Source organism: Ictidomys tridecemlineatus, chromosome 16, assembly GCF_052094955.1.
Source record: "Ictidomys tridecemlineatus isolate mIctTri1 chromosome 16, mIctTri1.hap1, whole genome shotgun sequence".
Classification (NCBI taxonomy): domain Eukaryota; kingdom Metazoa; phylum Chordata; class Mammalia; order Rodentia; family Sciuridae; genus Ictidomys; species Ictidomys tridecemlineatus.
The window spans coordinates 40,831,764-40,853,679 of record NC_135492.1 but is presented as its reverse complement, the minus strand read 5'-3'; the positions used below and the strand labels follow the sequence as shown (position 1 = coordinate 40,853,679).

Below are 21,916 nucleotides of genomic sequence, written 5' to 3'. Positions count from 1 at the left end.
TGACCTTGGCCTATCTCCAGACACTCATCCTCAATAAAAAATTCAACGAAAATGAGAATGAACAGATGACACGTGGCCCCAGTCACCAGGTGGGTCAGTGGAAGAGGGTAGGTGAAAGGTGTCATCATCAGGGCCCACTGGAGTGTGTGGGACTTGTTACTCATGAAGCTACCAGGCAGAGATGGCCATGGGCAGGACAGATATTTGAGTGTTGACCTTGACTCTTATTCCACACAACAGATGCATCACCAAGGCCTTAGATTTCTGGCTCCAAAATGTCACCGAAGTCCTTTGCATTCTTTCCTGATCTCTGCAACTGGCATTTCCACTGTCCCCTCACTAACTTGGGGCACCCTGGAACTTGCTGCAAGACCCTGTTTGAACCTGTCCCTTGCCCCTCAGAAAAGCCGTTCACTTCTTCCCTGGGCCTCATGATAACATGCAGGAACCTCTGAAACCCATGATCGGGCCTCTCCACTCTGATCTCTTCTCTTGCCCCTGGACCTGGTCTCTCTTTGCCACATGCCTGGCTGCCACTGGCCTCTGTTCCTATAAAGGCTGTTCCCTGGGTTGGATATATTCCTGTCACCCACCTATAGCTTCAGCTTGGATGCCACCATCCACAGAAGTCTTCGTAGTGCCCTGAAGACCCCTGTCACTCCAAGAGCATCCCTGTAACTGCTGCCTCCCCTACCCCCTGAGCTCCCTAACTTGGGGCACTGTCCCCTCTAAATTGCTCCCCTCAAGACCTAGCTCCCATGCCTGGTGCCCCTGAATTGCCACCACCCAGTAGCCAGCCCCAAGGCCCTCTGCCCTGGACCTGGTCTCTCCAAGCTGGTCCACTCGAATGCACACACGAGGCCTCTGTCCTCCCTGGTTCCCTCAGCCTGCAGGGGGCTGGCTCCTCTGTGGCTAGATGAGGGGGGATTCTTTTCTCTGTGGCTGGTAATGGGCTTTTCCTGTTCCCAACAGAGCACAGATCTGGGACAAAACCCTCCTGTGGCTGTCTCTTCTCACTCTAGGCCCAGTGTGGCCCTGCCCTGCGTGGCTACCGGGGGCTTCCCTGTGGCCACATCTGTGTCCTGACCCTCCAGACCACATCTGTCCTCCTCTCCCACAAGCTTCCGTCCTGGCTTTCCTGTCACCCATCACTCCTGCTCCTCTGGTCACTTGTCCTTGGTTCTACTGGCATTCTTGGCCACTGCCACCACTCAGGTGGGCACTCCTGGGTTTGGCAGCTCCCCAGCTCTTCCTTCTTGTTCCCCCAGCCAGGCCTGTGTCTCAGGCCCCGCACTCTTCCGCCCTGAGGGCCAGCCACTTCTGGTCAGCTCTGCTTGATTGTCAGAGGCCGCAGCGTGGCCAGTCCTACACTGAAAGCATCAGTTTTCCTCAGATCTGTCTTGTCTCCTGTGACTCCTGGTGCCCAGCTGCCCACCTGAAAGGCACTGGGTCTGCAGTGGGCCCTCAAACAGGCAGACAGCAGAGGTCCTGGGCCCCTGCCCCTTCAACCCCTTACAATGTCCAAACACCCGGCTCAGACTTCCACCTGGAAGGGTTTCTCAGACTTGCTGACGGCTGGCCGCCCTGCCTGCCACCATCTGGTCCTTGTGGCACGCTAGGCAATCCTGGTGGTCCCTCTTGCCTGCAGGTCACTCTCCCAAAGCAGGCTGGGTTTTATGAAATGGTGGTCTTTTCCACATGACCCTCCCACATCCTGACCTTGGGGTAACAGCACAGGTCACAGCCACCTACGTGGCAAATGCTGTGGTCTGCAGGATGTGATGCCACCTGCCTCCTCCAGTCTCCTCCTCAGCTTTCCCTCTTCCAGGACTCCCATCCAGGTAACTGAATTTACGTTCATTCCTTGGTGTGCTGGGGAAAACGTTTTTCTCTGGACAGTTCCAGTGTGGTTCCCTGTCCTGTCTGAAATCCAGACCCTTCCTCCTGGAAACACCTTCCCCACCCACCCCTTGCCTTCCATGGCCTGTGACCTGACACCCTGCCCAGCCAGAGTCAGAGGGCAGCAGCAGGCCCCAGCACAGCCTTCTCTGCCACCCATGCAGCCTTTCACCCTCTGCAGGGACACTGCCTATTTAGTGTCCACTGCCTGGGACCTGCACCACGAATTCCAGAGGGAAGGACCACATCCACCTAGATCAGGGCCTGGATATAACAGGTCCTCAATAAATGGTCACTGAAAGAATAAATAAATGAATTGATGAGCAAATGAGTGAATTAATAAGAAATGAGCATGGGTTAGAGAACTTTTGCTTCAGTATCTGTGCTTCAGGGCTTCTGTTTCTGTCCCCAGGCTAGATCTGCCTCCATTAATGTCCCTGGGTGACACGTTTGAGACAAGAATCCTAGACACCTACGGATGACCTCAGGCAGAAGCCTGGATCCCACAGTCAATTTACAGATGGGTAAATTGAGTCCCAGAGTGGAGAGTCTTGTCCACGGCCACAGAGCAGGTCAGCAGCAGAGCCAGGACATGAACCAGAAACACCTAGAACCTGGCCCCCAGAGCTTAGCATGTGTTGTGCTCTCTCTGGGCGGAAATGGGGAGAGAGAAAGACTGAGGCATTGAGCCTCACTGCTCAAATCGCTGTGCCCAGGACAGCCCATCCCCGAGTCTCAAGATGCCAAGCACACCAAGGCTCTCGAACTCCTGAGCTCTGGGGCCAGACTGAGAGCAAGTGAAGAGGGTTGACTTTCAGATAACGAGCAGTAGCAGTCTGTCAACCACAGAGAGCAAGATCTGTATAAAGTCACTCAAACTCGACATTTAAAATCCCCACTGGCCAAATAAAACATATCTGTGGTCCCCATATGGTAACTGAGCCATGAGTTCGAGACCCTAGATGGGCCCAACCCTAATATTTCTTGGAGGAGTTGGAGGCCCAGAATAGAAGGCTCACAACCTCCTTTGGGCCCTCAACAGGCATCCCTGGGCCGAAAAGCATCCTTTTCATAAGAGCATCCCCAGATGTGTAGACTCCCAGAGAGGGTCCCTTCCCCACGTCCAGTTGTATGGAAACACCAAGTGCCAGGAAATGAGGATTGGTCTCTGGCCTCAGAATTTCCCAAGACCTCCCACATCTCACCTTTGACCAGGGTGTGCTTGTCTGTCGGGGAGGAGCGAGCCAGCACCCGCAGTTTTGGCCAGATCTTGTCAATTCGCTCCTGCTCAATCTGCAGAGGGATGAGGGAGAGGGTCAGCAGGATCAGGGAGAGAAACTGAGGATTGAGGAAGAGCCCAGAGTATACTGGCTGGTCTCTGCACAATCATGCATCACAGCGCCTGTGCCTCCCAGCTCCCCGTCCCATCAAATCTAGTCCCTCTGAGGACATTTACCCTGGGACACGTACCTCCCCCTTCTCGTTGCGGATCCTCCGGTTGAACTCTTTGCCCTCCAGACACAGGAAGTCTTCCCCAGGATGGATGATACCACACTTGATGGCGATGGCCCGGGCCGTATTGATATTGTCACCAGTGACCATGCGGACAGTGATACCTGCCCGCTGGCACTTGCGGATGGCTTCTGGGACCTAGACAGGAGGGTAGGATCCATGGGGGAGGGCACCACCCCTGGCAGGCCCCCGCTGCCTTCATGGGTCTCAGAGTGAGCCCTTCTCATAGGCAGCTCCACTTAAAGTGGAGTAAAAACCCCATGAGATACTGATGGCACAGATAGAATACAGGCCATAGCTTCTCTTCCTGTGTCCATGGCAGACATTGTTAATTGATCACAGTATCCTGGATTGAACCTGATGTGGGCTCAGAATTCCCAGCCAGAATCCCAGGCAGCCAGCACCTACTGACCATGATAGTCTCTCCTGAAACCAAACTACTGGATCCCTCGAACTGCATAATGCTTTGGAAAGACCTTAATGAACACCTTCTCAGATCAGGCTCCAGGCCAGAGTACAGAGCACCTAGTACACTTGAACTGGACCAGCTTTATCTACAAGCTCCATGATAAGTCTGTTTGTGTATTTTCAGGCTTTTTTTTTTTTTTGAGGGGGAGATGTTTGCATTTGGAGGCATTTTATTTACAGAATGTGACATTGGATTAGAATAAATCCGAATGACTATGCTGTCACTTAAAATAGGACATTTTGCTGAGAGTAAGGATTGCATCCTGCCTTCTCTGACTATAATGACAGACTGATGTTTGGGCCAATCGGGTCAGATTCAGACCCAGCCCAGCCAATCTGAAGGCGGCAAGGCCCGCCACCCCCTAGGCCCCAGTAGCTTCCCCAAGCAGAGCAACCAGGATTTACCCAGCAACCAGGATGTGGAAATTAGCCTGGAGCTGTGGCAGCCCTTTATACAGAACACAGATCAACTGAATGAGTGATTCTTACCCATAGGCAATAACAAATAATAAAATAATAAGACTATATTTGCTGCAGAATGTCTTTGAGGGGGAGAGAACACATCAAGGGCAGAAAATCCAGTTGTCCAGAAATACGAAAGCACTAAAGCACATTGGAATTCTGGACCCAAGAGCTGAGTCGTGCACACCCTAGTGACTGAGGCCTCACTCCCATGCCTCCTCTGCCAAGCCACTGCTGAGCTTGGAAATGCATTTCCCCCTAAAGAGACCCCGAAGTCCTAAGCCCCCATAGCTCTGAAAATGGCCTTACTTGAAGAAAGGGTCTTTATGAAGGTAATTACACTAAGTTGAGGTTCTCAGGAAAAGCCCTCATCCAGTATAACCGGGTCCTTAGGCACAGAGGAAATTTGGATGCAAAGACAAGCACAAAAGGAGATGTCAGGGGAGGGAGAAGGCATGCCAAAGAACAACAGAGACGGTCAGCAAACCTCTAGAAGCTAGGAGAGTGGTCTAGAGCAGGCCCTGCCCACTCCTGGATCTTGGGCTTCAGCCTCCACAACAGTGAGACAAATTTCCACTGTTTGAGCTGCTCAGTGTGTGGTTTACCTGCTGCTCAACAGAGTTCAGTCCTGATAAACCCACCGTTAAGTTGAAAATATTAAAAGTAAAAAATGCACCAAATAGACCTAACCTACTGAACAGCCAAGATGAACATCAAGTACCGTGAGTTGTTCCCCCTCGTGATCATGGGCTGACAGGCAGCCGCGGCTCACTGCCCTGCCCAGCATCAAGAGGTTTTTCTGCCCCATTTTCCTAGTCTGGAAAAAGATCCAGATTTGAAATTCCAAGTACAGTTTCCATGGAATGAGTATTGCTTTCACACCTTTGTGAAGTCAAAAAAATTCAAAATCTAATTATCGTTAGGTTGGGGGCTATCTGTACTTTGTCATGGCAGCCCTGGCAAACTGATGAATAAAATACTTAGCATCTACTATAGTTTAGATCTTGAACGTCCTCCAAAGGCCTGTGTGTTCAAGGCTTGGTCCCTAGACTATGGTGCTATCGGGAGGTGGTGGAACCTCTAAGGGGTGGGAGGTCTTAGGTCACTAGGGGTGTGCCCTGGAAGGGGACTATGGAATCTAGGTCTCTTCTTCTTCTTTCTCTTTTGCTTCTAAGCTGTGATGTGAACTGCTTTGCTCTGCCATGTATTCCCACCATAATGTGTTGCCTCGACATGGGCCAAAAAACAATGGGGCCCAAACAACCATGGGCTGAAACCTCCAAAACTGTGAACTCAAACAAACCTTTCTTCTTTACAAGTTGATTCATCTCAAGCATTTTGTTATAGTAACAGAAATCTGACTAATACAGAATCCTTTCCCATCTCCCTGCCTTTGCCCATTCTGTTCCTTCTGCCCTCCCTCAACCTCTGTGTATCCTATGTTACCCATCTTACATGTAAAATGCTTTCAGCTCATGAAGCCATTCTGAATTCTTCCAATCCAGTGGGATATTTCCTTAAACTATTCTCAGTAGTTTCTTCTATCACTCAGACATTTGTTCATTCAATGAACTGTTATTGAACATCCTGTTCAAGGCACTAAAGATGCAGAGATGATTAAGACTGAAACCCCAGAGGCATTGATCTGGTTGAAATATGCTTTCCACATAAATAAAATTGCTGTTAATTTTTTTTTAAAAAGGCTTCTTTTGCTAAAATTATCCTAGATATTTCTCACTGAGGAAAAACAGCCAGGAAATGGGCGCTTCCTGTTTTCATTAAATAAAGGCTTTTAAACATCTGTTGTTTCTGGTGACAGCCGTTGTCTGTGACTCTAAGGGCTCCAAACACCCCCGGATAACCCGGCAAGTCCCAGACCGCCATTCTCCTGATGGCTTCATTGATGTTGGCTTCCGTCAGCCTCAGCAACGTCTCAGGGTGGGAGTTTTGGCAAATATGTTTTTAACTGATTCTTGCCTTTGGTGGTCTCCAGGGGGGAAGGCAATGTGGAGATTCACCCCACTGACAGCTGGGAAACCAAGGGGGGCATAAATCATCTTCCTCCTATTGCAAAATGAATCCTAGCATGTCTAAGGACCCTAGAGGTGGCCCAGGTGGAGGCCATCCTCCTTTCTGGGCCTGGGCAGGCTGGAGGCGCTATGCAGGGTGAACCGAGCTCAGCAGAGTTTGCAGAAATGCACCCACCCTAGGCATGGATGCTCCCAGAGGGTCACTCACAAAACCGGTGACAGTGCTGCTGTGGAGGTGGGAATTGGGGACTAGCATGGTGGTAGGGTTATTTCACACTTCTGTACTTTCTGAATTTGGTTCCATGCACACAAATTACCTATCCTAAAAGAGCAAATCAGTAAGACAACTGTATCCACTGGGCTCCTCGGGGCCTGCACCCATCCCATGCCCCCCAGGGGGAGACGCAAATCAACAGGACTGAGCTTTTATGCTTTCAGGTCGTGTCCCCAGCAGCCCTGACATGTCCCAGGGTTGTGAACATCAGACCGTTCAAGCGTCTGGTTTTTCAGATGAGGAGACCAAGGCTAAAGGGGATACACCTGAGGCCACCTAGAAGGAGTGGCAGGGGCAGAATCAGAGCCCACATCCTCTGACTCTGCCAGGCCACTGCTGTTACATTCAGATTATGTCCTGAGGGCAAGCCTTTGGGGCACGGGAGAGGGCCAAGATGGATTCCCTGATGGAAAGAAGGATGAGCAGATGAGAAGATAGAGGCACAGAGAGGGCCCGTGGCTTATTGGTGGTAAAGTTGGGGGCTGGCATCCAGGTCCTTTCCAAGTCTGCGTCTGAAGCCACTTACTCTTGATGACCCTGCCGCCAACAGCAAATGCCAGGGACCCAGCTCTGCTCCTCTCAGGCCCTGGGTGTGGGGAGTCTTTCCTCAACCTCCGGACACAGAACGACTTGCCCCTTCTGTTTTGTGGCATCTAGGCAAAGGCCGTGGGGCAGAAAGGCAGAAACCTGGCCTAATTGGGACTCGCTCAGCCTCTTACAGGGAGTCTCTGGGAACATCCCCGTCCCTCTGTGGGCCTCAGTGTTTCCATCTGCAAACTGGGATGTGTAGAAAGCTGTCTGGGTGAGATGAGGGTTCAGACCACTAGCCATGCATCTTGAGTGACTGTGAAGACAGTGGGTGTTGATTGGCATTAACAAAAAAAAGGAAGGACAGAAAATTCTGCACTACGTGGCATTACTTTGTGAAATTCTTGGGTTGGTTAAGCGTGTGTGCTGACTTGAGTCATGACATAAAATACATTTCTTCTTATTTTGGGTCAGGGCCCAAAAAATGTTTGTACTGGATTCTCTTTCCCAGCCCACCTCAGAGGTGTTTCCTCAGAGGCGCCGTGGTGATGAGCCAGGAGCTCACGGAGGGGTGGAGGAGGCTCTAGAAAGCAAGGACAAGGGAGTCCCCAGGGCGTGGTTAGGCCCCGCCTCCTTCTGCAGGGAACAAGCCACTGCGGCCTGTTCTGAGAAATTTCCAGTAAGGAGGTAACGCATCGCCGTGAGGCCTGAGCCCATTAGCGGTTGGTAATGAGCAGGCGTCCCCTGGGGGAGCTGATAAACGGCCTGTGTACCCGGGAGGGCTGCGGTCTACAGAAAAACACACGCGGGCTCTGGTGCCAAGCGCCAAGCTCCAGGGTGCTGATTGTCTTTGCTGTTTTAGGATCGGGGTAGGATGAGGGGGCCACAGTGAGACCCATTTGTGTGTGTGACAAGAGGAGGGAGGGAGAGAGACAGAGAGAGAGAGAGACTTGAGCACTAGATACGGTGTTGGAAGAGTGGAGTTCAAGTCCATTCATTCTCATTCATTCTACAAATCTTTATCGAGCACCTCCTGAAGGCTCAGCTGTGGGTTAGGGGACACAATGTGTCATTGGATCCAGAATCTATGGGGAAGGCGGGAAGAAAGGGGACCTTCATTTTGGGGCCATCTACCTCATACCAACACTCTGCTTTTGTTCATTCAAAATGGTACGATCAGACCCTTCACAATATCCCAGGATGTGTGTGTGTGTGTGTGTGTGTGTGTGTGTGTGTACACATCGGGGAGGATATTATTATCCGAAGTCTGCAGATAAGAATCAGAGAGCTTATGTAACTGGCCCAATGCCTCACAGCCAGCAATTCTGGCACTCAGGATCCTGGTCCGTCCCATGCCAGAGTTCATTCACTCTTTGATTCCTCTCCCTGATGCCTGAGTGGAATGTAGAATCTTACGGCATCAGGCCCAAGAACTTGGAGGACAAAAATTCTACCCTGTTTCCCTTTAAAGAGGGGAAACTGAGGCTCTGAGAGAACAGGGACTGGCCAGAACATGGTGTCAGGGCAGGAGGGGACACGGAGGCTGTCCCTGCTGGCACACTCCACACTGGGCAGTCTATCCTCCTCCCTTCCTCCCGCCACACTCCAGCTCAGGATTCTTGTCCTTCTCTCTGCAGGATACAGATTCAGCTAAAGGAGACTGAAGACCTACTGTGTGCTGAGTACCTGTTAGGGGCTCTTCCACAATCACCACCTCCATCCATGTGAGGAAGGTGCTGTCACCTCTGCCCACCTCCTGGAGAGTGTGACCTGACACTGAGAAACTGATGGGACTCCATTTTTGAGAAACCAGCCTCAACCTCAGAGCAAAGCCTGTCCAAGGAAGGGGGCGTGGCCCTTGTCCTTGGAAAAACCCACAGAGCACTCCTAGGCACATACCCACCCTGCTGAGTTGTTTGCAAATAACAGGAGAGATCTGCAGAGCCAAGTGTCCCTGACTCAGTCAGGCTAGGTGAGGACCCATAGCAACCCCCTAGCAACCACCAATCAGCATGAGACAGGGAAAATACCTGGGATGCCAGATGACCCCCCAGTAGTTTATGGTGGTTGATAACATGTTGGGAAACCATGTAGTTTAGACATACACCCCTCATGGCTTAAACCAATCAGTTCAAACGAGTCCCCCTCTTGTACTAACCAATCACCCCTACCCAACTTGTTCCCGCCAGGGAATGCACTAACCAGTGTTAAGAGTTGTTGTTTGACTTTCCCGCGGTGTGGAATGATTTGCTGTGTGATGTTGTGACGCATAGAGTATCCCCAAAAACCTATAAGATCTCACTGAACAAAGGACTGGGGCTCACTCCCTGGGACCGCTGTGAGTCCAGGCTCGAGCTTGCAATAGAGACTCTTGTGTGATTGCATCGGATTTGGCTCCTGGAGGTCCCACGAATTACATGACACCGTGACTTGTGCGAGCTCTGTTCCTCTGAATGTCAGAGGGGTTACCAGGCAAGCTGGCCAGGGGATGGTGATTGCTAAACTGCACCTGGACAGAGAGAAGTGTAAGTACTGATGGGGACACGGCACTTGGTGTTCTCCTGAGAGAGCAACGGCCCTTGTCATTGGGTGTGTCCTTTGCCCAGGCCTGGAACCTGGGCCGAGGGGCTTGTTACCAGAGCTCCTGGTTCCTGTGAGGTAAAAGGCTTCTAAGGCAGGGAACTCCCCACACCTGTCCCTGGGGGGGGGGGACAGAGGGAAGGGCACCTGGCGGCGGGGAGGACAGGCCCCGCAGCAGAGCACCAGGACCTTACCTCAGGCCGAACGGGGTCCTCGATGCCCACCACACAGATGCAGGTGAGGTCATTGAGGATGTCATTCTCGTTGTCCCAGTCGGGCTCGGGGCTGCTGGGGAAGTCACGGTAGGCCACACAGATGGTGCGGAGCCCGTCGCAGGCCATGGGCTCGATCACCTTCTTCACCATCTCGTCCCTGTCTCGGGGCCGGAAGACCCGGGGCTCACCTGCCCCACTGAGGATTTTGCAGCACCTGGGGGAGAGTGAAAGGCAGGTGAATAAGGCCCAGCCAAGGGCCCAAGGGGTGTTCCCCTGCCCACTGGGGATGTCCAACTGGCCACAGAGTTCAGGCAAGGCCCACCCGGTCCATCTCCCATAATGCCTCAGGACTAGGTGCACCCACAAGCGCCCAGGTCTGAGGTAGGGTAAAACCAGGTGACCTTAAAATATCTGCCCAAGGCCATTCAGCAAGAGCAACCCTGCTTTGGTCAGTTATATGTGTTATCTACAAGGTTTCACTTGAGAAATTAAAAAAATGGTTTCCAAAGGCCATCAAACCTCGGCTAGCAGTTTTTGGCCCCACTTGTGTACTAGGATCAACTGGGGGAGCATTTAACAAATACCCACGTGTGCATCCTGCCCTCGGGTCTCCAATTCAAGTTATCTGGGGTAAGTCCAATGATCAATGGTTTTTAAAAAAATCTCCCTGGGGTGATTTGCATGGGGCTGCTGGCGCTGAGAACCATCGGGCTAGATCAATCCCTTCAATGTACGAGCCAGGAAACTGAGGCCCACAGAGGACAGTGACCTGCTTAGTTCCCCAGGTTTATCTCTGGCACACAGAGTCAGAGGAACTTGCCTGATGAAAACCAAATAACTACCACCAACCAGGCCTATGAGAAGGGAAGCAAAATTAAGAAGTGTGACTGTGGGTAGAACATCCTGAGGATCCAGTCTCTCAGAAGGCAGGGAAGACTCTTATCTGTAGATATTTTTAAGAGGATATAGTTAAAAAAGTGGTGGGCAAGGGGTGAGTCTTGCTGTGTGACCTGGTGCTAGATGGACTCTCCAGTCCAGGGGTGCTGCTAGGTCCAGCATGGACGATGCTGGCATTGCATGGCCCAGAGGCCCCCAACCCCCTCCTCCAGCTCGGCCCTCAGCCGGCACCCTGCTGGCCACTTACTTTTTGAGCACGATCTCAGAAGCACCCTTGCTGTACATGCGGAAGCTCTCGTCGGGCATCTTGATGACGGTGCTCATGGACTTGCGCACGGAGTTGAAGGTGTACACCTTATATAGCTTCTCCTCCGGCATCTGGCTGCGCACAGGCTCATAGTCCTGCTTCAGATCCAGCACAAAGCCCAGCAGGCCGCATTCTGTTTTGTTACCCACCTGCCGAGGCAGGCCACCCTCCTTCTCCGGGGGCTGTGGAGAGAGGCAGGTGCGGCTCATACAAGGCAGGGCCCAACCCCGGGGAGCCCTGGGTCCACCCTTTGCATCTGGCCTGGGACGTAAGCCACTGCGTCCCAGATGGAGTCCTGACTCCAGATGCAAATCATGAAGCAAGACAGCTTTTAATAATTATATAAATTATTTCAAATAACTATGAATTATTTCAAGCATAAAAGAAGATAATGATAGAAACAGTTGTGTACCTACCACCCTACTTTGTAGAATCTTGACATTGTGCCATATTTGCTTCAAAATTTTCTTTCTTTTTTTTTAATATTTATTTTTTAGTTGTAGTTGGACACAATACCTTTATTTTATTTATTTATTTTTCTGTGGTGCTGAGGATCGAACCCAGGGCCTCGAAAGTGCTAGGCGAGCGCTCTACTGCTGAGCCACAACCCCAACCCCCAAATTTTCTTTCTGAAGAAGCAAAACATCTCAAAGAAAAGTTGAATCCCCTCTGTATATCTCTTCTCATCTGCTCACTTCACCCTCGACCCAGAATTAACCTTTATGTTAAATTTGGCTTTAGTTGTTGCCATGTATGTGTTATTCTTAGATAACTGTGGATTCACATGCAGTAAGAAATAATACAGAGAGCTCTCATATATCCCCTTTGTCCAATTTCCCCCAAAGTTAACTTCTTGCTTCATCAAAGTACAGTGTCACAAACACCATCAAACTGGCCTTATTCAGATCTCACCAGCTTCTCTTCCACTGTGTGTGCACGTGTGCATTTAGTTCTTCACAATGGCATCATGCCTGAATTCCCATGATTACCACCAATGTCAAGATATAGGACAGTTCACCGCAAGGGGCCCCCTGCTACTCCCTGGTGGCCACAATCAACTCCTCCCTGGCCCTGGCCATCAATAATCTATCTCTACCCTTTTGTTATCCCCCCCCCCCTTATTGTGGTGCTAGGAAGTGAACTCGGGGTCCCGGGCATGCTAAGCAGGTGCGCTACCACTGAGTTACTCCACCAGCCTGCTTCTGTCATTGGAGGCATTGATACAGGGAGTCGCACAGTAGGTTAATTTGGGAGATTGGCTTTGTCCACTCAGCATAATCTCCTTGAGATCCAGACAAGCTGTTCCATGTGGCCATGATTTATTCTCTTCATCAGCTAAGTAGTGTCCCACCGTGTGGATGGATGGGTCATCTCTTGTGATTTCGACTCAGGTTGAGCCAAGTGAAATGGCTAGTTCTGCATGTCAAAAATGGCCCAAAGGTGGCAATTTCATGAGGCCATTTAACCTAATGTCTATCCAGGTAGGACTCTTTTGCACGTTGAGCACTTCAGACCTGGGGACTGTACACATTCTTCTGTAACTTGCTCTACTCACTCCACATTCCATTTGTGAGATTCTATGTGTTTTGGTTCTAGTTTGTTCTTTTTAACCTGTTGCGTAGATTTCATTATACGAATAGGGTGCGATTGATTGACTTATCCCTTTTGGTCCCTCCCTTTATTCTTCTCGCTTGTTCTTCAGCACTTGCTACATCTTGGCCCTGTGCCAGCAACATTTGCTGCAGAGATTCTCAGTAAAACAAGGGCTGCCTCTCTCCCCCAGCACCCTTACCCTCACCTGATTTCGGCCTCCACTGTTATTCTGGGTGGGTCCTTCTCCCTTTCCTGCTGGGCACAGTCCCACTCATGTTTTAAGGATCAACTCAAACATCTTGTATTTGAAGATTGCCTCTGGGGGACTATCTCTTGTGTTCTATTCCTCTCTGGGTTCTCAGGGGTACTGCAGAGCCCAGCACACAGTAGGTGCTTGCCAACTGCTTGAATGGCTCAAGGCAGCCCAGTCTTCGCATGTTTGCAGGTCAAGGCAAGGTGCTCCACAGGGGCACTAAGGGGGCACTAGCCCCTTGCGGTGGGAAGGGAAGATCTGCAGGTATGATCCACTCCCTTGGGTGCCCCCACACATGTGCACACCCACACAAAGCACTTGACATTAATATGCAGTCACTCAGGTGGAGGTGGCTTGGGGAGCAGGAAAAGCCACCAGAGATAAAAAAATCAAAACCAGAGAGCTATTAAAGAGGGACAAATAGCAAGAAACATGCCTGTCCTCCTCCGTCCCAGTAGTGACATTTCATGGGTCTCAGATCGGCCTTGCATGCTGGTCCTCAGCTTCCTTGAGATTGCTCAAAAGAGCAGGGTGGGCAGGAAGAACAGGGATTCAAGAAGATGCCAGCTTTGTAGGGACCCTCCATCGTCAGTTATGTCCTGGGCCTATTCTCCCCTTCTGCAGTTAAGGTTCAGGCCCAGGAGGCAGGTCCCAGTCACATGGAGACACAATTATTGACACACACAGTGGTCCTGAGACCCAGGAAGGAAAGAGACTTAGAACCTAAACGTGTTCTCAGTTTCTCCATCTGTGAAATGGAATGGGTAGGAGCAGATGGTTTCCGAGAGAGAAATCAAAGCTTTCCTTAAAGTAGACTTTGGTGAGGGATGGTGGAGGGGAGAAGGTCCGTCAGCAGGTGACTTGGGGACCAGGGAAGGGGACAAGGCTCAGAACATCTTCCCAGGTCCCATGACTACATCAAGCACCTTGCAGAGTTGCCCTCTCTATGCTCCATGATGAGATTTCACTTGGAAGCAGAGAAATCTTTGATATGACTTCCCATTTCTGGCATTAGGAAAATAAATTCTAAAAGCTTCTTTTTTGTTTCCACAATATGTTGTTAGGCTCTAGTGTAATATATATAAAATACAATTTTATAATTAACTTTCTGGTGATTTCCAGAGTTTTATGTATGTTCCACAACCGTTTTTTTTTTCTCCCCTCTCCACTAATGAAAGAAAATGACGACTCCAAGGACTTAAATAAAAATGCCTAATTACTTATTTGCCCAAGAGAGCTGAGCAGTCATGCCTGCAAAACACCCAACATTTTATTACCCTCTGTGAAATATTTTAATTTTCCTCTAAAAGGATTTCAAACAATCCATGGTTACAAATAGCAAGCGCTGCCTCCTCCGTAATTCAATTTGTTTCCATGAACTTGAGCTCTGAAATCGCCTACACGCGTTACTAAGAAGCGTGCACCCTCCCCTTTTCTCTTTCTGCATTTTTTATCCTGACAAGCTCAGAGGTTTCGCTCTTGCTGTAAAAATTCCAAGAGCCTTATTAGCTCCAGGACTCCAACTCTGCAAAGGAGTTAAGGTGTTGGTAGTGTTCCTGTTTCTAGGGACAGGAAATAGCCCAGGAGGGAAGTGACCTGCTCTAGGTCACAGTCTCACTGAGGGCTGGGGCCCGGGGCTGTCCCTTCAAAGCTTTATCTGGTACATTTCCCTGCTCGGCTGTTGAGCCCTTTGGGAGTGCGAGGTGCAGCCATGGGCGTAACTTGGGACAAGTCATGCTTCTGATTTGGAATGCTGGATGTTTGGGAGTGAAACAGATAAAAATCAATGAATGATGATGAATTATAAATAACAAACTATAAATATACATGATCCAAATTGTAAATAATATCTGCAAAAAATGAGATTATTAAAAAATCCAAAGCATGTATCACCTTGTATCCATTAAGATAAGTATTATTAAAAACACTACCAACAGGGGCTGGGGATGTGGCTCAAGTGGTTAGCACGCTCGCCTAGCATGTGTGAGGCACTGGGTTAGATTCTCAGCACCACATAAAAATAAAATAAAGATATTGTGTCCACCTAAAACTAAAAAATTAAAAAAAAAACACCACCAATAAAAAAATCCCAGGAAATAACAAGTGTTGGCAAGAATGAGATGGAACGGGAACTCTTGTGCATGGCTGGTAGGAATGTAAAGTGGTGCAGATGCTGTGGAAAACAGTATGGCAATTCCTTAAAAAGTTAATTTCCAAGTCCAAATCCTAGGTACACACCCCAAATAACTGAAAATAGAGACTTAAAGACATATTCGCATACCCATGTTCACAGTGGTGGTATTCACAGTAGCTAAGAGGTAGAAGCTATGTGTGTGTCCACTGATGGACGAAAGGTAAATAAGATGTGGCCTATCTGTGCTATGGAGAATCATTCAGTCTTACAAAGGAAGGAAATTCTGACACATGGTACCATATGGGTGGACCTTAAGGACATGCTAAAGGGAAAAATGCCAGTTACCGAAAGACAAATACTGTATGGATCAACTTATATGAGGGACTAAGAGGGGCTGAATTCATAGAAAGCAGAGTGCTCCCCAGGCACTGAGGGGAGTGGGGATTGGGAAGGAAGAGTTTAATGTGGTACAGAATTTCAGTTTTGCAGGATGAGAATTCTCTGGATGGGTGGTGGTGATGTTTGTGGCACAGTGTCAAGGTACTGAATGCTACTAAAATATACATTTAAAAATGGTCAATTTTATGGTATGTGTATTTGACCACTATTAAGAAGGAAAAAAAATCAAAAGAAATTCCATGATTAATTGCTACAGTTTGAATCTTACATGTCCCCTAAAGGCCCATAGGATAAAGGCCTGGTCCCCAGCTTGGTGCTATTGGACTCTGGAGGGGACTTTAAGAACTGGGGCCTAGAGGAGCGAGCTCTTAAATATTGGGACCTCAGTCTCTTCTTCTTTCTCTCTCACTTCCTGGTTGTGAGCCTGCAGTCTTGCTCCCCCAGGAGCCACCATGATGGGCTTCCACAAGCCCAAAGCAATGGTGTTCATGAATCATAATCTGGAGGCTCCAAAACTGTAAGCCAAACCCCATTCCTTTTTTTTTTTTTTTAAATAAGCCAACTTACCTCAGATATTTGTTACAGGGACAGAAAGCTGACAAACACAATAGGGAACCCCATGGCATGATAAGCTGCGATGCGAGGACGGACCTTGGAAGTGAAGCCTCTCTCGATGCCAGACTAACCACCAGCCCCACCTCAACGGTAGCCATGACCAGCTCTCCGAATGCCTGCTCTGTGCTCATTGCTTCCCTGAGCTCTTCACATGCGTCCCCTCATTGCACCTCCACAGCTCATTCCACAGTTATGCACATTGAGCAGGACGAGGTGGTGCTGGTAAGAAGCAGCTGAGCCAGGACCCAGGTGGTTCCCTGGTCTGCTCCCCACAGCGCATGCTCCCCGACAGCATCTGCCTCTCCCCTCCAGCACTGGAGACCACTGGCTAATAGCAAAGTGGAGGGGCCACTGAAGAGCCCTGGGGGCGCAGGGCAGTGTGCCCTGCTCCTCTCTGCACACACCTCTAGCACGGGATGGTGGGGAGCCATCCAATAAGTGTCAAATAAACTGACAAATCGTTTTATGTCTACGTCTGGGCTGCCACTCACCAGATGGAAAGGAATTTAGGCAAAATTGGGCTCCAGAACTGTCAACTAAGGGACTACCTCTGCTGGAGAGCTTCTCAGGTGCCAGGTCTGAGGAGAGTGAGGTGGCCAAGCCAGGCCAGCAAGCCACAGGACCTTCCCTGGAAGCTGCAAAGGCAGATGTGGGTGTCCAGGGTGACAGAATCCCCCAGCTATGCGGAGAGATCTTTGGAAAGTAAACTCTTTGGAGACCTTTCCAAGCTCACGGGTGCTTTGTGATGGGTGGTATTTGTGATGTGTGCGCATGTGCATGTGTGTGTGTCAGTGTGAGAGAGACAGAGAGAGAGAAAGAGCAGGCAAACGGGGAGGGATTAACAGCTCCATTAAGAGTTGGGCTTCATTCCACCAGGGATGATTTGCTTTAAGTCACTTTAAGTTACTATCCCAGAGATAGGAACTGCAAAACTGGTCCCTGGCATTTCACCTACCAGAACTAGACCCTCACTTCAACCCCCATCTCATGTCTTTCAAAGTCCCTTTCAGAGCCTTCCACACCCTCTGGCCCCTCTGTCTTGTCAGGAGGCCAGCTGCAGAGCACAGCCTGACTTGGGGGACTTGGAGGCTCATTTGAATGTTAGGTTGAGCCCTGAGTTGAAGCCTGGAGCCCTGGGTTTGGGGCGGTCTCTCTGCTCCTCAGTCACTTCCCCTTTTCCTATACTTGGCCCTTCTCATCCTCTGTCCAGGTTCTAATGTTTACTGAAAATACAATCCAGCAGATTCTTCCTGCTGTTTGGGGGTTCCTGGGGCTAGGCATCTGGGGTTTCATTTTTAGTTTATTTGTTTTTAGGTACTGGGGATTGAACCTGGGGTGTGCTACCACTGAGCTACATCATCAGTCCTTCTTGCTTTTGAGACAGGGTCTTACTAAGTTGCTGAGGGTCTTGCTAAGTTTCCGAGTCTGGCTTCGACCTTGCAATCCTCCTGCCTTAGTCTCCTGAGTGGCTGGGATTTCAGGCCTGTGCCACTGCACCTGAAATCTAGATTCTAACTAGAAGAAGTTGGCTTATCTGTTCAGGAAAACCACACTGTTCCAGGGCAATCCTTCCTTCCTAATCACTTTGGGGGCTCCAGGGAGATCAGTTTCTCTCCCCACAGTTTATGATTTTAGATGCTTGACACCCTCTTTTATCAATTCAGCTCCGCATGCATCCATCTGCAGTTTAATAATTCAAATGTCACCTGGAGAGTCACCTGACTTTATAAGAGGCCTCGTAAGATACAAAACTCAAGCCTGCTCGGGTGGTTGATATGCAGGCGAAACGTGGGCAGAGAAGGAGATCATTTTCCCAAGAAAGCTCAGTGCCTCGGGAGTGTGAGGAAAGAGCTATTTCCATCGAAAGCTCAGCTGTGGCTCAGAAAGAGAGTGGCACGTTGACAGGGAGACAAGAAGCAGCCAGGAGAAAGTCTTAACGTACAAAGAGTTGGAGGCCACAAAGCAAATGTCAGGGTGTGCCAGGATTTCTGAAGCAGGGAAGCAATTTTTGACAAAAAGAAGACTCATGTAGCTTCCCCTGGGGGCAAGGGAAGTCCCTAATGATTAGAAATAAGAGTGGAAAGAGCCCCGCCACCTACCATCTCAGAAGGGATGGGCATGGGGCTGAGGCTGGCCTCCTGGGGCCTCCTTTTCTGGCCACCATTCCTACAACCTTGGCCCTTGTACCCGCCTCACCTGTGTTTTGAGTGATTCTTTTGGGTCCCGTGAGGAGAAAGACTACTGGGGACTTATTTACTACCACTGAGCTTTGCCTCACCCTTCAGACTAATTTTGCATTATTCTGGCCCTCAAAGAAATGCCCGGGCCACACACCACCATGTTTTCTGAATAAGCCATGAATTTTAAGTTCTCTGGGCCTGCCTGGAATGGCCCTCCTCCCTGACCACCATGGAGAACTTCTCTGGAATTTTCTGGACTCAGCTTCATCCCTGGTCTTCAGGAGTGACCATGGCAGGTTACTTGAGGTTTCTGAAGCTCAGTTTTCCTAGCTGCAACATGGGAGTGGTCCTGTTTGGCCTGATGGGATGAAAGGGATGTGTAGGGTCAAGCGAGACTGACCGGCAAAGCCAACTGCAGAGGCTCAGAAAGAATCATGGTGGTAATGAGAGTAATAACTGATATGGACGGAGGGCTTGTTGCACTGTCCTGGGTACTCTGCCTTCATTAGCCTCCTCTAGGTGCCACTGCTGGCTGGTAGCACACGCCTGTAATCTTAGCAGCTCTGGAGGCTGAGGCAGGAGGATTGCAAGTTTGAAGCCAGCCTCTGCAGCTTAGCGAGAGACCCTGTCTCAGAATTAAAAAATAAAAAGTGCTGGGGATGTAGCTTAATGATAGGGAACCCCTGGGTTCTTTACCCACCCTTGCAAATACGCATGTAATTTGTTCATGTTTGAAAGAAGAAAGGCATCAGCCAATTAGGAGCTCTCTGGTTCAACCAGCACAGCCTGGATGACTGAGGGAAACTGCAGAGTCAGCTTGGTAAGTTGGAGGGGTTGACAAAGCCCTGGTGTTGGCCAAGGAACATGGAACCTCTGGCTGTCACAGGAAGAGGTCACAGAGACCCCTATTAATTCATAGTCACCCATTCACTCATCTACCCCGACACACACCCATCTACCTACTCACCCTCCACCTTCCATTCATCTGCCCATCTGTTCCTCCCTCTCTCTGCCTTCCTGTCCTCTCATTGATTATTTATCTATTTATGGATCAACCAATTCACTTACCAGCCCATCCACCCACTATTTCCCAAAGGCCTATGCTGAGGGGACTAGAGAAGACTCAACTGTGTCTCTCGTTCTCAAAGACCCCACAGCTGGGCTGGGGATGTGGCTCAAGTGGTAGCGCTCTTGCCCAGCACGCACGGGGCACTGGGTTCGATCCTCAGCACTACATAAAAAATAAAATAAAGATGTCGCGTCCACCGAAAACTAAAAAATCAATATTAAAAAAATTCTCTCTCTCTCTCTTAAAAAAAAAAAAAAGAAAAAGACCTCATTGCTTGCATCAGATGGTGAGAAGAGACAGAGGATTGTTGTCCTCAGGAAGGGGAAGACACGGTGTGTGGGAGCCCGGCTGTCACCAGGGTCTCATTTTCCTTGGCCAGGTCCATTTTTGCACGGGAGCAGATGAGTCGTGAGAGTGAAGGGCACGGCTCCTCCTTCCTGCCCACCTCCTCTTGCATGGATTCAGGGCGTCCTGCAGTCTAGATTTCCCATCCTGGTTGGGAGATGCCTGGACTTCTACCCTGGACCAAGCTGCCTTAGCCTTTTTACTGTCTTCTACAGGATGAAGAAAGGGTGGTCCCCGAGAGCCCCTGTGTTCCATGGCCTAGTTGGCAGGGCCTGGGTGGGAAACTTACCCTGAACTCCAGCCCTCGTTCCCAAGACCACCACAGTCTAATGGTGTTGTGGGATTGGTTTCAATGACTAAGAATCTGGCTGGGCCCCTGGACTCAACAGCTGGCTATAAGGTGGCCAGAGGTTGACTTTGCTGCTAATTGACTTTGGACAAGATCCTTTTCCCTCTCTACCCTGATGCCTCTGCTGTAATTTACTTACTTGCTGGTCTCTGCATTGCCAAATGGAATCCTCCTATAATTTTATTGCTGAATAACCACCCAGTCATCCTGTATGCTAATTATGTGCCAGGTGTGGTGCTCAGCTCGTCCCACTTACTGATTTGCTCCTCACAATAATCCTATTATTTTACCCAAGAAACTAAGGCACCGAGAAGTTAAGTAACTTGTTTGGATTCAAGCTAGCGAGAGGTTTGAACCCAGGCTGTCTGGCTCCAGAGTAGGAGTCTTGACCACTGTCTGCTCATACCAGAGGCTCTACTGTCCCTCCCACACTGATGGCTGTCAACAAAAAGAATCATGTGGCCATGATACTTTCAGGAAAGAGCCAGAAATACAGGCACAGGAGTCCTAGGATCCCAGAGTTCAAGGTATAGCAGCAGGAGACCTATGTGACTACTGGATTACAAACCAAGGACCCCGATTTCCAGGTCTCTGGCCTGGCCCCAAGCTTAAGCAGCTGCACCTTCTCCCCAGGTGGACTCACTGACCCTTGGTCTCTTGTGCCACCTGGACACAGCCTCAGTCCACCAATATCTGGAAGTGAGATTCTAGCTTTGCCACCGCTATTCCCGAGACCATCTGAGATTTAACACCTTGGAGAGGTTTCAGCAGCTCTCCTGATTGATCCAGGGACTTCCTTACTGTAAACTGAATAATCTACGTCTCAATCCAAGCCCACCGCACAGGGCTTTGCCCACATGGCTGCCCCCATGGCTGGAAGCCTGTTCTGGGAATCGCCGCTCCCCTCTCTGCCACATCTGCAGGACAAACTCATTCACAGCGTGGCGGTTATTTTAGGAAGGCCGGGGGGAACCAAATAAAGCATCGCTGATCTCTCTTGATTCCCAAATCAGGGGAGAAAGGAGACAAAAATGTCATCTCTGGCATCACCCGCAGGGTTCTCTGTCACCCGTCTGCACACGTTCTCCGACCTACTTTCCCCTCTGTGGATTCTGCCTCTCTTGGCCTGCAGCTCCAGAGTGATGGGGGTGGCCGTGAGAGGCAGAGCGCCGGAGCCGCCTTCTTATCCCCACAGCAACCCCCAGTCCCTCGCTGCTGACTCATGCTGCTGACTCCCCAACTTGGCGGCTCCCACAAATCCCACCGGATTATGAAGGCTGCAGCTGGCTCCCGGCTGAAGGGGAAGGTCAGGGCTCGGGCACATGTGGAGGGGAAGCAGAAAGCTCTGCCGATTCACCCCGATGCCCATGAAGCAGAAATGCCCTGCATCTGGGTGCCCGTGGCCATCTGGATGAATGAACTCTGGGCTTCTCGTCCATAGTCCAAACGCTGGTTAATTACCAAGAGGCAACTTGTGTTTCTAAACCCAAAAGGCATCACAGCATGATGAGACTAAGTAGCATAGCTGAGAGAGTAAGATGATTGTTATTTTATCTTATTTTATTTTAGTTTTTGATACCAAGGATTGAACTCAGGGACACTTGACCACTGAGCCCCCTCCCCAGCCCTATTTTGTATTTTATTTAGAGACAAGGTCTCATGAGCTGCTTAAAGTGATTTTTTTTCATCAAAATAAATAATTTTATTACTCTTATTAACAACAGTGATATTATTGGTGGCAGATTGTTTATAAAAATGGCCACAGTTTTTTCCCTTCTATGAATCCATGTCCTAAGCAGCACCTCTC

The 21,916-nt window shown here is 49.8% G+C and overlaps 1 protein-coding gene across 13 annotated transcripts in view; it reads right to left on the bottom strand.

The window, feature by feature from the left end:
* The window catches only part of Atp2b2 (ATPase plasma membrane Ca2+ transporting 2), a 342,527-nt gene that overhangs the window by 20,033 nt on the left and 300,578 nt on the right, over window positions 1-21,916 (bottom strand). For all 13 annotated transcript variants that reach the window (XM_078033478.1, XM_078033481.1, XM_078033480.1 and 10 more), the window contains 4 exons: window positions 11,113-11,354; window positions 9,948-10,182; window positions 3,370-3,549; window positions 3,105-3,192 (listed from right to left, as the gene is read on the bottom strand). In XM_078033478.1, coding sequence (XP_077889604.1) covers window positions 3,105-3,192; window positions 3,370-3,549; window positions 9,948-10,182; window positions 11,113-11,354 — 745 coding nt within the window. The remainder of the gene's footprint in view (window positions 1-3,104; window positions 3,193-3,369; window positions 3,550-9,947; window positions 10,183-11,112; window positions 11,355-21,916) is intronic.